Source organism: Bos grunniens, chromosome 21 (assembly GCF_055505025.1).
Source record: "Bos grunniens cultivar Pamir isolate PY7600 chromosome 21, Bosgru_T2T1.0, whole genome shotgun sequence".
Classification (NCBI taxonomy): Eukaryota; Metazoa; Chordata; class Mammalia; order Artiodactyla; family Bovidae; genus Bos; species Bos grunniens.
In genome coordinates, this window is record NC_141185.1 from 10,251,223 (window position 1) to 10,264,452 (window position 13,230).

The 13,230-nt window shown below is 50.7% G+C and overlaps 1 protein-coding gene and 1 long non-coding RNA gene across 10 annotated transcripts in view; one reads left to right on the forward strand and one right to left on the reverse strand.

The window, feature by feature from the left end:
- Positions 1–436: 436 nt before the first annotated feature.
- On the reverse strand, positions 437–6,447 carry LOC147349053 (uncharacterized). Of its 3 annotated transcripts, XR_015149440.1 has the most exons (3): positions 6,171–6,447; positions 5,514–5,686; positions 437–2,979 (listed from the first exon to the last, which is right to left on the reverse strand). It is a non-coding gene; the product is annotated as an uncharacterized LOC147349053 (long non-coding RNA). The 3 variants fall into 3 exon arrangements; XR_015149439.1 differs by lacking the exon at positions 437–2,979 and having other exon boundaries at positions 4,465–5,686; positions 6,195–6,447; XR_015149438.1 differs by lacking the exon at positions 437–2,979 and having other exon boundaries at positions 4,465–5,686.
- SYNE3 (spectrin repeat containing nuclear envelope family member 3) overlaps positions 5,756–13,230 on the forward strand; it is a 109,008-nt gene continuing 101,533 nt past the window's right edge. For 5 of the 7 annotated variants that reach the window (XM_086363069.1, XM_086363071.1, XM_086363070.1 and 2 more), the window contains exon 1: positions 5,926–6,626. In XM_086363069.1, the coding sequence (XP_086219195.1) occupies positions 6,311–6,626 (316 nt within the window). In that variant the 5' untranslated portion in view covers positions 5,926–6,310. Of the gene's footprint in view, positions 5,858–5,925; positions 6,627–13,230 lie in introns of those variants that run through there. The other 2 variants (XM_086363074.1, XM_086363076.1) reach the window with 2 other exon arrangements.

The window sequence follows — 13,230 nt, forward strand, 5'->3', positions numbered from 1 at the left end:
GTTACTGTTCTCCATCATTCAAGATGTAACTCACATCTCACCTTATCCACAACGCCTGGGGCCCAAACACGCGACCTTCACTCTTCTCTCCTGTTTCTGGATTCTTGTAAGAGTCGACTCTGAATCCTGCCATCAAGCATCTGATCATGTGCAGTGCTGTCTTGTTATTTCAATGTTACTTCAGTGTTTCAGTTTTACTGTTGCTTCCACAATAGGTTGCAAATTCCTAATGTTAGGAACCATGTAGTTTGCTTTTGTTGAATTTCTGCAACTCACAGCCTGGTCCTGGGCAATTACTAGACACTTCAACGTCTTTGGAGTGTGTTCATCTCTATAAATAAATGGGACAAAAATTGGTGGTGTGGTATTGTGTACAGGTACCATACCGGTTAAAACTTAAAAGTGTGAAGACTTACATTGACACAAAAAGCTGTACTAAATGTTCATATCTGCTTTATTCAAAATAGCCCCAAACTAGCTGGTAGGCTGCAGTCCATGGGGTCGCTAAGAGTTGGACACGACTGAGCGACTTCACTTTCACTTTTCACTTTCATGCATTGGAGAAGGAAACGGCAACCCACTCCAGTGTTCTTGCCTGGAGAATCCCAGGGATGGGGGAACCTGGTGGGCTGCCGTCTCTGGGGTTGCACAGAGTCGGACACAACTGAAGCGACTTAGCAGCAGCAGCAGCAGAGGCCACCTTGATGTCCTTCAACAGGTAAATGGTTAGATGAGCTATGGTCCATTTATACTATGGAAAAAGACTCAGCAATAAAGATATGTGGATTCTTAATACAGCAACAACCTGGATGAATCACCAGTGAATTATGCTGAGTGAAAATAGCCAGTTCCCAAAGATTACAGACTTTATGATTCCATTTGCATAACATCCTTGAAGTGGCAGAACTATAGAAATGAGAACAGGTTAGTGGTTGCCAGGGGTGAAGGAGGGGATGAGGGCAGGAGGCAGGAGCAGCAGGAAAGATCCTTGTGGTCATGGAGATGCTCTGCATCTTGATGTCAGTGTCAATATCCTAGTTGTGATATTGTATTAGCTACTTTCGCAAGATGTTGCCATTGCAGAAAACTCGGTAAAAGGTGCGGAGGACTTTCTCTGTATAATCTGTTACAATTGCATAATCCACAATTACCTCATGTAATTGTAAAAAAAAATAATAATAAAACCACTTAAGGTGTTCCTTAAGCAAAAAGCAGAGAGAGTAGATTGGCTTGCCCACTGATGAGAGAAATATGGCTGGGCTCTTTCAGAAGGATTTTATTTTGTTAAGAATAAAGTTTGTCCATTTTACCTTAACATGTTTATTTCTGTAATTACTTATGCTTTAGTGTAAGATAATAGTAGTCTTTAATAGCCATGCTAAATGGTATTATTATCCAGTACAATCAAGATGCATATTACTTGGGGACTTCCCTGGTGGTCCAGTGGTTGAGAATCCACTTTGCACTACAGGGGATGTGGGTTTGACTCCTGGTTGGGAAGCTAAGATCCCATATGCTGGGGAGCAGCTAAGTCCACACGCTGCAGCTGCCGAGCCCCAAGCTCCAGAGTCCGCTTGTCACAACTCGAGAATCTGTGTGCCGCAACCAAAGAGCCCTCATGCTGCCACTAAGACCCAACACAGCCAAATAAATAAATCAGTTAAATTTGGAGAAAAAAAAAAAGATTCACATCATTTTTTAAATTGAGAGGAGTAACTTAGAGATGATCTTTTCCAGTTCTCCCATTTCACAGAGTCAGAGACTCAGAAATGACCCATAGCCCAAAGTTACACAGCTACTGAACAGCATTTACAAGGGCTGGAACCCAGTCATCCCAGAATCCAGTCCTTGCTTCCAATACACGTTGTATTTTACTTTTATAAAAGCACCACAATTCGTGCATCTGGAAAAAGAGTCTGAATTACTTTGGTTCCCGAACTTAGTTATGGGGTGGCACAGCTGCCAGTGGGGAAGGCAGACTACTGGGAGAGATGAACAAACCGGGCTGGTGGGTCCGCTCACCCTACCAGCACACAGTAGGACTGGAGGGGAAAAGACAGACGAACACTCGGAGGAGTGGCAAAGGAGGAAACAAAGAAAGAAGCAGCTGCCAGCAGAGCCAGGGTGAGAACCAGCTTTCCACGCCCAGATGGGCACAGCTCTGATGAGGCATCCCAGAAATGGCTACCCCAGTGCAAGCTTTCCATCTATGCTTAGCCGGCAGCACTAATGTGAGTCCTCACTAAGGGGGAGGGGATGGAAAGGGATGGATCCCCCCAACCTAGAGATGAGACAAAGTGAAAGTGAAAGATGAAAGGAGCTCAGTTGTGTCGACTCTTTGAGACCCCATGGCCTATACAGTCCACGGAATTCTCCAGGCCAAAGGGAACATAAATCTCCAGAACATCAGTTACCACGCTTGGGACTGTATAGGTAGGGTCCGTCCTTCCTGTCCTCTTGCCTCAGTTTACCCACTCGCACACAAGGGTTTGGATTCGCCAGAAGACTCATTCCAGCTTTTGTTGTACTCTTTCTGTAGAGATTGACCACACAAACAACTAAGAATCACACGAAATAAGACTTGTACAGGATCGCTGTCGGAGTTAGTGAGCTGAGACAAATTTGAAACAAACCAGAATAACTTCTCCAGGCTTTTGAAATTGGCCCCTGCTTCTGGGTGTGCGGTGGTGGAGACGCTAACCACAGGGAAGAGACACGGCGGAAGAACAGTCAATATTTCACTCCTTGGGAGACCTTTTGAATGTGGCATAAATAACCCCCGCCACCAAATGAGTCAGAATTTCCAAAAGGCATCATTTTAGGGCCTCCATGTGGTTCCCTCTCTGAACTTCTGAAAGGCAGGCCCAGGGTGGGGCTTCCTGTACTCAACTCCAGAGACGGCACAGGGGCTCTCCCGTCGTCTTTGCCAGAATTTTCTTTCCAGATAAGCTTCACTCTTTTCTGTAGCAGTGGGTAATGCTGAAAAGACAAACGAGTTGAAGTTTTTATAGCCTTCCTACTTGCAAAACCCCCGTTCTCCTACATTGCTTACTCAACTTTTTCCTCTTCCATATGCACTGTTTGGAGTGGCCTAAGTGCCAGAGAATGAACAAGGAGGGTCCCATTTTTATGTCAGGCTTAAAGAAAGCAACAGGAGACTATCCTGAAAAGCACTAAGCCCCGTAAAGCTAAAGCTAATAATAATAATAAAACTAGTAATATCTGCATGGTATTTTGCAGTTTATAAAATATTTTAATCTCGTATGTTCTTGCCTATGAAATATTATTGCTATCCCCATTTAACAGATGGGACAAGAAGGTCCTACAAGGTTACTTGCTAAGGTTCCCTCAGTCAAGCAGCAGAACTAGGCCTGGGATTTGGGTCTCTCAGCTTTGGCTGGTGCTCTGTAGTGAGAGGGACAGCCTGTCTCTATACCACACTACCCTGTTCAGGCGACAGCCCCTTGGACACAGAATCCCTGCCCTGTGACCTCCTTCCGGGTGACTCATCCTTCTCCATGTTCCTGTGGACTAACATGTCGTAGTGCTCAGGAAATGTCTGATGAAAGGCTGAATAGGGAATCCCCTGGCAGGCCAGTGGTGAAGGTTCTGCACTTCCACTGCTGAGGGCCCAGGTTCAATCTCTTTCAGGAACTAAGATCTCACAAGCCATGTGGCTCAGAATACAAGCAAAAAAAAAGACTGAATAGCTGTCTACCACGAACCATCCTGAGCCTATGGCCCCCAGAACAGTTCACGTGAGCTGGGTGCTCACAATACCAGGCACAAAACCATTCAAGAGAGCTTGCTATTATTAGACCCATTTAACAGAAAAGGAAACCAGTGTTGAGTAATGAGCTGAAAGTTGCAAACTTGGGCAGTTTGGTACCAGAGCCTGAGCTTTTGGCTCCCCAGTGCAACAAACCCTCTCAGCCTCAACCTTTCAGGAGCGTTGTCAGAGCTGTCTTCATCCTCCTGGTGCAAATCACCTGACCTCTTTCCATCAGAGAACTCATTAAACTTTCCGTAACTTACCGAAAGGATCCTGGCAGAGATTTAACGAGGGGATACATGTGGAAGCACTGGGAAAGCAAAGCACATTATCCAGATGCCCAGGATTGTAATAATTGTTGAACGCCGTCTGTACCTTCAGCTAGACTGCTGTAACCCCAAAGCCTGTGGTAGCACCCCACAGGAGTCAGAGTGATAATAGGAAACACAATTGGACATCTAGAACAATCAAAGGGCAAGGATGAAAGAGGCCCTTTGTGTGTATCTCCTCTGACCCTGTGAATAATTACAACTTAGTAAATGGGTTCTGAGTAGGAGGTGTGGCTGACACTCAGGCATTTAACTCAAGCTAGTTAACCCAGCCTTAACTCTTGAGCTTTGGCACTTGGAAAACAATTTGCCTTGCCCTCCATTTGGAAAATACACACACACACACACACACACACAAACTGGTCTTGCTTTACAATTTAATCTTAGGACACTGATTTCTACACTGATTTATTCAACAAACATTGATAGAGAGCCTACCAGCCTCACTAAGGAACCAAAAGAGGAACCACCCTCTGGGAAGCCTTAGATTTGGGACAGTTACTGTCACTTCATGGTAAATAGATGGGGAAACAATGGAAGCAATGACAGACTTTATTTTCTTGGCCTCCAAAATCACTGCAGATGGTGACTGCAGCCATGAAATTAAAAGATGCTTACTCCTTGGAAGAAAAGCTATGACCAACCTAGACAGCATATTAAAAATTAGAGACATTACTTTGACTACAAAGGTCCGTATAAAGGTCCGTCTAGTCAAAGCTATAGTTTTCCCAGTAGTCATGTGCAGATGTGAGAGCTGGACAATAAAAAAGGCTGAGCGCCAAAGAACTGATGCCTTTGAACTGTGGTGCTGGAGAAGACTCTTGAGAGCTCCTTGGACAGCAAGGAGATCCAACCAGTCAATCCTAAAGAAAGAGTGAGTGAAGTCGCTCAGTTGTATCCGACTCTTTGCGACCCTGTGGACTGTAGCCTGCCAGGCTCCTCCGTCCATGGGATTTTCCAAGCAAGAGTACTGGGGTGGGTTGCCATTTCCTTCTCCAGGGGATCTTCCAGACCCAGGGCTCGAACCTGGGTCTCCAACATTGCAGGCAGACTCTGAGCCACCAGGGAAGCCCTAATCCTAAAGGAAATCAATGCTGAATATTCATTGGAAGGACTGATGCTGAAGCTGAAGCTCTAATACTGTCGCCATCTGATTCAAAGAGCTGACTCATTGGAAAAGACCTTGATGCTGGGAAACATTGAAGGTGGGAGGAGAAGGGGACGAGAGAGGATGAGATGGTTGGATGGCATCACCAACTCAGTGGACATGAGTTTGAGCAAGCTCCCAGAGATAGCGAAGGACAGGGAAGCCTGGCCTGCTGCAGTCCATGGGGCCTCAAAGAGTAGGAGACGACTGAGGGACTGAACAACAACCATCTAACTCTTCATCTGCAGAATGGGCGCGGCCACACCTTAATTTTGAAGACTGGAGTCCACGTGGTACAAGGGTTCTGCAAGTTGTAAACTTCGTGTGAGTTGCTTTCATCCCCATTCAAAGGAAACGGAACCCCTCGTGCAAACTTCTAATTACTACTCTGACAAAGATCAGCGCTGGCGGGGCGGACGGTCCAAAGGCCTGCAAGTGCTGGGAGCACAAAGGCAAAGGCAGATAAGATTTAGAGGCTAAAGAGTTGGGAGTCCCTGGATCTGGGATTCGCAGAAGCGTCGGAGGAAGTGTCCGCTGGGGGCGGGGCGCACGGGGAGACCGAGGAGAGGCACATTCGTGGACCTGGGGTCTGTGGGAGGTCGATCACAGGTGGGATTCACATTCCTGGTAACTCAGCCCCCATCGCCTCCCCTCGGTATCCTGGGGTCCTCCTACCCGAGCCTGGGACGCGAACATCCCTGGCTTGGAGGCTCCGGGGACGGTGGAGTGGGAGGGGCCGGATGGGGCGCCCCCACCGTCAGGCTGGCTGATAGGTGTCACTTCCTCCTTGGATTTCGCGCCTCCGGGAGGGGGTGTCCCAGCCTTTGCCCCCACCTAGGCTCAGAGAGGACAAAACCCACCAGGCTCCCAACCCCCTCCCTAAGGCTAGGCGCACAGAGGAATTCGGCAGATCGAACTTTACCCCCGGGGAGAGGCAGCTCCGCACCGTCTCTAAGGATGAGACCCAGGCGGAGGCAGGAGGGTGGCTGGGACTCAGGGCGGCTCCCGAGCCGGAGAGGGCAGCCCTGGGCGCGTGACCAGGGGTGAGAGTGGGGAGTCCCCATGACAGCGCTCTCTTCCCTCCTGCCCCCGGGGAAGGGGGTCTGCGAAGCCTCCCGCCGAGCTGAGGCCGGGCCCCGGGGCCCTCCGCCGAGCGCGCGGATCGCCGCACTCTTCTTTCTCGCCCGCCCTGCCGCCTCAGCTGGGCCCTGGGGGCGGCTCGCGTGGCGGGTCCGGAGGGGACTGGGCGGGGCGGGGGCGAGTGCCCGGGCCCCGCCCCGGCCCCGCCCCGCTCCGGAGCCGCCCGGGACGCAGGGAGGAGGAGGGTGGCTCGGCCCGGACTGCCCGCGGCGCCGCGCTCCTGCAAGCTCCCATCCGGGTAAGTGGCGCGGGGCCGGGGGACCAGAACAGAGACCGGAGGGTCGGATCCTCAACACCCACCCCGGCCCAGCCCTGGCGCCCCCCTCCCCCCACCAACCCCACGCCAGGAATCGTGATCGCCTTAAGTCAAGGGGACCTGGAGAGGCGCGCCGGGGCGCGGGGGCGGGGGCCCTGGTGTGACAGCTGCGGGCGGGCGCGTATTTTTAGTTTAAACCCAACCGTTTCCTGCCGCCTGCGAAATCCCCGAACGTTTTCGCTCCCCGACCCTCCCCAAAGAAGCAGCCCGTAAGCCCCGGGCAGCACGTCCCCGCAGGGTCGGGCGCCGCCTCCAGTCTTCACTCTGCCTCCGCTTGGGGCAAGCGGATCTGTCACTGCGCCGCGTGTCCCCGACCCGGGCGGTGAACGCCGGCAGGAATACCCGCTCTCGGCCACCGCGAGCTCGCTCCGTAGTGCCTGCCTGAGATATCCCCGCACCCTCGGTGGGAAGGGGAAGTCGCACTCGCAGGCAAGACCGGTTTCATTCAGAATCTCCCGGGGCTGTGCAGCCTTGGGCAAGCTTCTCCGCCTCTCTGAGCCTCATCCCAGTATCTCTAAAGGCGGGGAGAGTGAGACCAGAAATCTCCTGTAGGGCCTGAAGGAGCCCCAGATGGTTGCCGATTCCTCTTAAGAATCTTCAGATTCCGAACAGCGGACCTGGTGGATATGGCCCTTTGGCCAACCCACTGGTAATGAGTGCCCCGCACAGCCCACTGCCCTCCGCTCCAAAATTCTAAGGCGGGCATTACAACTCCGGTGGAGTGATCATGAATATCATTGTTTTACCACTTTGGCCCTGAAGCGCTGGCCCACTGCCCTGGGACCCTCTCCCAGGTTCCTCCTGGCACTAGTGATGGGCTTTTTACAGCCAAGGGCTGCCAGCTGGGGAGCCTGACATGCCCACAGGGGCATGCCACATTTCTTGGAATGAGGAAAAGAGGAGACAGTGGGAAAAGTGACTGTCCTCCTAGAAAAGGAGCATGTCACAAAATCGCTGCTTTTATGAGCCTGACGGCACAGCCTCCTTCAAACCTTAAGAGGAGAGGAAACGGGTCCAGAGAGAGCCAGTGATTTGCCCAGAGCCACACAGTCAAGAACAGAACTTAACTCTGCAAGGGTCCAGCTTCACCTCCTGCACAACTGGGGGGCAGCCAATGGCGCGATCAGTGATCAGGAGCTGGGAGGCAGAGCAGGGAGGTGCGCCGTGCAAACAGGCGGTTTTGCTCTGTTTCCTGGAACTGTGCCCCACGCGGGTCTCTCTGACACGTGTAGCTCTGTGCATTCCTCAGGCAGGACTGTGCTCAGGCAGACGGCCACAGCTGTGCCAAGCCCGCTGGCCCCCGGGCATCGTTTGCAGCCAGAGAGGCCCCTTGGAGGGCAGCTGGAGCGGGTGTGGGCCAGGAAGGCTTATTTCTGGAACTCATTCCTCTCTTGCTAGGGGTCCTGAGGAGAGGCCCTGAGGATTCGCTGGTGGCTCAGAGGGGGAGTGGCGAGAATCTGGGCTCAGGTTTCTGCCTGGGGGTACAGGCTGGCCTCTAGCCCCTGCAGGCACCCTTCAGGGGAAGTTTGAGTTCCTTCCGTCTCCATGGGAACAAACCTCTAGCCTGGGTGCTTTGCATGTTCTGCCACAGCTGGGGACCTGTCCTTGTCTAGGTGGCCTCCGGATACAGAAACGGGGGCGGGGGCTTTTGGGGGATCATGGCTTGGCTGCGGGGTGACCTCCATTCTGGGGAGGCCAGAGCGGGCAGGCCCAGCGTCACCTCCAAAGCGGCTTGGAGCCCCTGGGAGCCCCGCGGGCAGAGGGGCCTCCCGTGTGGCTCAGATGTTAGAAATGAGGGTGGATGTGTCAGACTGGCTGGCCCAGCCCTGTGTTAACCTTTCCCCAGCTGTGTGACCGTGGAAACGTCACTTCACCTTTCAGAGCTTCAGTTTTCTTTGTTGAGAGGTGGGATGACCATAGCACCTGCTGAGAGAATTAAACGGGACTCGCCTTCAGGAGCGTTGTGTGGGGTGTCAGACTCAGCCCCTGGGAGCAGGTGTCACAGTTCGGGGTGACAGCGGGGGTCTGGTTGGGACACCTGAGCGTCCTCCCCTCCTCAGTTCTGCCCTCTTCCCCTTTGCCTTGATGTCCCCATGTCTGTCAAATGGCGGGTGGCCTTGGATCACCTCCCTCTGAGCTCTTCCAGTCATGAAAGCTGGTCCTTGACCCGGGCGGAGAGATTAGAGAGGGGCCAGCCAGGCACTCCAGGGGACTCCCGGCTCAGGAAGCATTTCCCGTCTCTCATCTCCTAGGATTCTGACTGCAGGCCAGGCTGCCACTCCTGTACTACATCCCAGGCACAGATGAGGGGAGAGACTCCTCCAAGGCCAGGAGTGGTAGGGTCAAGATTTGAACTCAGGGTAGCCTCTTTTCTTTTTCTTTCTTTTTTTAATTGAAGTGTACCTGGTTTACAATGTTGTGTTAATTTCTGCTGCACAGCAAAGTGATTCAGTTATGCATATATATTCTTTTCCATTATGGTTTATCATGAAAGTGAAGTGGAAATGTTAGTTGCTCAATCGTGTCCAACTCTGCTCCAGAGACTTCCACTCCATCCCTTCCCAGGCCCCTCCCTTTGGCCACCACAAGTCTTAAACCCAGGGCTTGATGCTCTTCACTCCAACCACACCGCCTGTCTCAGGACAATCTTATATGTTAATTATCGGGAGAACAGTATTGATGAGGCAGGATCCAGTTGCCATTAAGACTTTGGCATTTGCTGAAAGAAGTGGATTCCAAACCTTTTTTTTTTTCCCCCCTATAACATCTAACAGTAGCCCAGCTGGATCACTGACAGAAGAACCTGGGGGAGCCACTGGAAGTTAGGGAAGTCTGTAGCCACCCTCCCCACCTCTGCCCATCCCCCAAGGAATCTTTGCTTCAGGACTTCGGGATGAATTCCCTTGCAAAGAGCAGCTAGGAAGTACATGGGGGACAGTCCTGGCAGTGGAAGCCTTGGTTTTGTCATCTCTACAACAGAGTTAAGAGGTCCCAACACCTCCCTGTGGGATTGCTGGGAGGGTGAGTGAGACATTTGGGGACAGCGCTCAGCAGAATGCCCAGGATGGTGGGAACACGCCAGAAAGAGGCATTATCCTGGTTTTTATTAATGCTGATCCTCCTAATGTCATTGTAACAATGTAGTGTGGCCTGCATCTCTCGCTTGGATTTCTGGGCTGCAGATTTGGCAAAGGCAATCCTGCTGCTAAGTCGCTTCAGTCGTGTCCGACTCTGTGCGACCCCATAGATGGCAGCCCACCAGGCTTCCCCGTCCCTGGGATTCTCCAGGCAAGAACACTGGAGTGGGTTGCCATTTCCTTCTCCAATGCATGAAAGTGAAAAGTGAAAGTGATGTCGCTCAGTTGTGTCTGACTCCTAGCGACCCCATGGACTGCAGCCTACCAGGCTCCTCCGTCCATGGGATTTTCCAGGCAAGAGTACTGGAGTGGGGTGCCATTGCCTTCTCCAGGAAGGGAATCCTAGCATCCCCAAAATACTTTGAAAGACTTAGGGGAAAGGCAGAGAGCCGCTTAGGAAATTAGGAAGGTCAAAACACAAGCACCCTAACATGAGTTGTTTAGTGATATATATACATGAGATGTGAAATGATGGTAAAGAATCAAGAAAGTGATAACCTTGAATAAAAGTCAAGTATCATCTTGGGTTGGGGGAGAGGAGATTGGGACTGAGAGGGTCATGGTGGAAGGGGGTGGTTACTAGGGAATTGACTTTGTAATTGCTTAGGAGGTATATTTCATGCACACCTCTCTATGGAGATAGTGTTTCACAGATTTAAGCAGGTTAAAAAAAAAAGGCAAGGGAATGATAACGCAAACAATCTTTGGTAGGAGGAGAGGGTACAGGATCAGTCGGCTCCCTTCTCAGTGGGATTCCCTGTTTCTGTGGGCTTGTGGGCCTTTTTAAAAAATATTTTTGGGGCTTCCCTGGAGGTCCAGTAGTTAAGGCTCCTCGCTTCCACTGCAGGGGGTATGGGTTTGATCCCTGGTTAGGGACAAAGATCCTGCATGCTGTGTAGCCATAAATAAACTTTTTAAAATTTATGCTTCATCACTTACAAAATAAGAAAAACATTATATACGTATACAATGTGTATAATATACATACATTATATACATGTACAATGTGTACTATATATATTTATATATACACAATGTGTACAATATACATGTATCTAATATACATTATATACATATACAAGGGATTCTCTGGTTGCTCAGCTGGTAAAGAATCTGCCTGCAATGCAGGAGACCTCAGTTCGATCCCTGGGTTGGGAAGATCTCCTGGAGAAGGGAATGGCTATCCACTCCAGTATTCTGGCCTGGAGAATTCCATGGACTGTATTGTCAATGGGGTTGCAAAGAGTCGGACATGACTGAGCAACTTTCACTTTCATATATCAAATCATACATACAAATAAAATTAGAAGATAATATGGAGCATTTTCACAAAGCTATCTTAGAAAATCACTCTTCCCAGATTCAAATGTTATTCTGGCTGGATTTAAAAAAAAAAAAAATAAAACCGACACAAATCCTGTTGTATAGCAGACACATGATTTCTCATTGAGGAGCAGTAACCTCCCTCTTCTGAAGCCATAACAAGAAAGTGACCTTAATGCTCTACATCTCAGATGATCAACAGGAATGTTTACAGCCCTGGCCTCACGAATTGTGCTTCTGAGTCAGAAAATTCTGACTCGTTTAGCCTGGCGGAACCTTAGGTGCTGTGGACCCATCTGCTGGTCTCACGGCCGAGGGAATGCGAGGCACATAGTTAGAGAAGACAGTTTGCTGCCACACCCGTGTGACTCTTATGAGGACACCACCCACCACACCTGTGCCGCTACGGCAAGGGCCACTGCCTCCTCCAGGCAGGGAAACCAGGAGGTTAATATAATATAACCAGGAGGTTATATCTGAGGTTAAATTGATGTGATCATTTTAATTTTAAAAAGTCGGAAGAGAGCTACAACATGCGATGACCACAGCACTTCCAGGGCTTAGGTGGACAGGAGCATCATCAAAGGAAATTTGCAAGCAGTACCTTTCCTCCTAGAAGCCCTCTTAGGGCTCCCCTTACTCCTCCTGTTCTTCGCAGGGCATGCTTGGTATATTTGTAAGTTACCAAAGCAATTTAGTGCCATGGATGTGGTGATTCCCATTTTTCAGATGGGGACATGTTCAGAGATGCTAACTGTCTTGCCTCAGATCACATAGCAGATGTGTGATGGGGCAGGAGTTTCACTCCAAGGGAGAACGAATGTGACTACCAGGAGACTTTTTAAAAATGTGCTGTGTATGAGCACGCCTTTCACTCCTCAGAAGCCAGAAGCCCCATGGCCCAGCCTTGTGGACCCAGATCCAGGGAGGCTCTGAATGCTGAAGGCGCTAACCAGCAGGCTCCCTGCTTTTCAGCCAGACTTGCTCTCTTTGTAACAGGGTGTGCTGAGAATGGGGGAAACCATCCCATCTTGGGACCTAGTGATTCCTGGCCACCTTCTCTCTGCCCAATTCAAAGATGTTCTTCTGTGTGCAGAGGTGTCTGTCCTGACCAACGGGACTCAAAGGGTAGGTGTCTCAGAACTGAAGCTTTAGGGGTTGGCTTTCCCTGGAGGGAGCCCTTGTGCCTGGACACATATGTTCACCTGGGCAGCGGGGACCTGGGGCCAGATCCCAGCACTGCTCTGTGTCCTGGGTCAGCCGGAGCTGGCCCGTGGGGCTGGTGATACCTCCCTGGAGGGCAGGGCTTTTGTGAGGACCTGATGAAAGAACTTGACACAAGGAAGGTAGCCCAGAGACTAGGAAACAAACCTTTACTGCACAGGCCTGGAGAGCTTGTGTGTGCAATGTTCAAGAAATATTTAGTAGCAACAGCTGCACTGGAGAATAAAAAAATGCCAGAACCAGCCGGAACCTGAGAGAAAATCTTATAGGAGCCCATCGTTTTACCTTTGGGGAAACTGAGTTGCCACTGCGTCTCCAGAAATGACTGGCCCAAGTGTCTTACACGCCTCAGGGCCCATCTGGGACCTGAGACGGTGTCTTCTGGCCCCTGGACCCATACCCTTTCCCCTACAACCAACCACCTTCCCTAAAAGTCTGCTTGGTGTAACACAGTTTAGGATGGTTGCACGGTGAAGATGGGGAGGCTGATCTTCTGGGTGGGTGGGGGTGGGTAGCGGGGCCCTGCCTCTGGTTGAACTTTTAAGTCAGGAGTTTAATGTGAGACCTGAAAAGGTCTGCGCGCCTCCCTAGTGACATTTGCTGAAATAATGCAACAGGACTGACTCACTGTGGGGGGCTGGGGGGGGGCCTCTTTCCTTGTTATTACAAAGAGCTGGCCTGTCTGTGATGATGCGAAGAGCATGCCATTCACAGACCCACTTGACCTTCACCTGGGCCAGTCTCTGTTTCCTGCTCTTTAACTTTTAAAATGGGAGGTTGGAGTTAGAAGATCTCTAGGATGCCTTGACCCTGGAGTGGGAAGTGGCAACCCACTCCAGTAT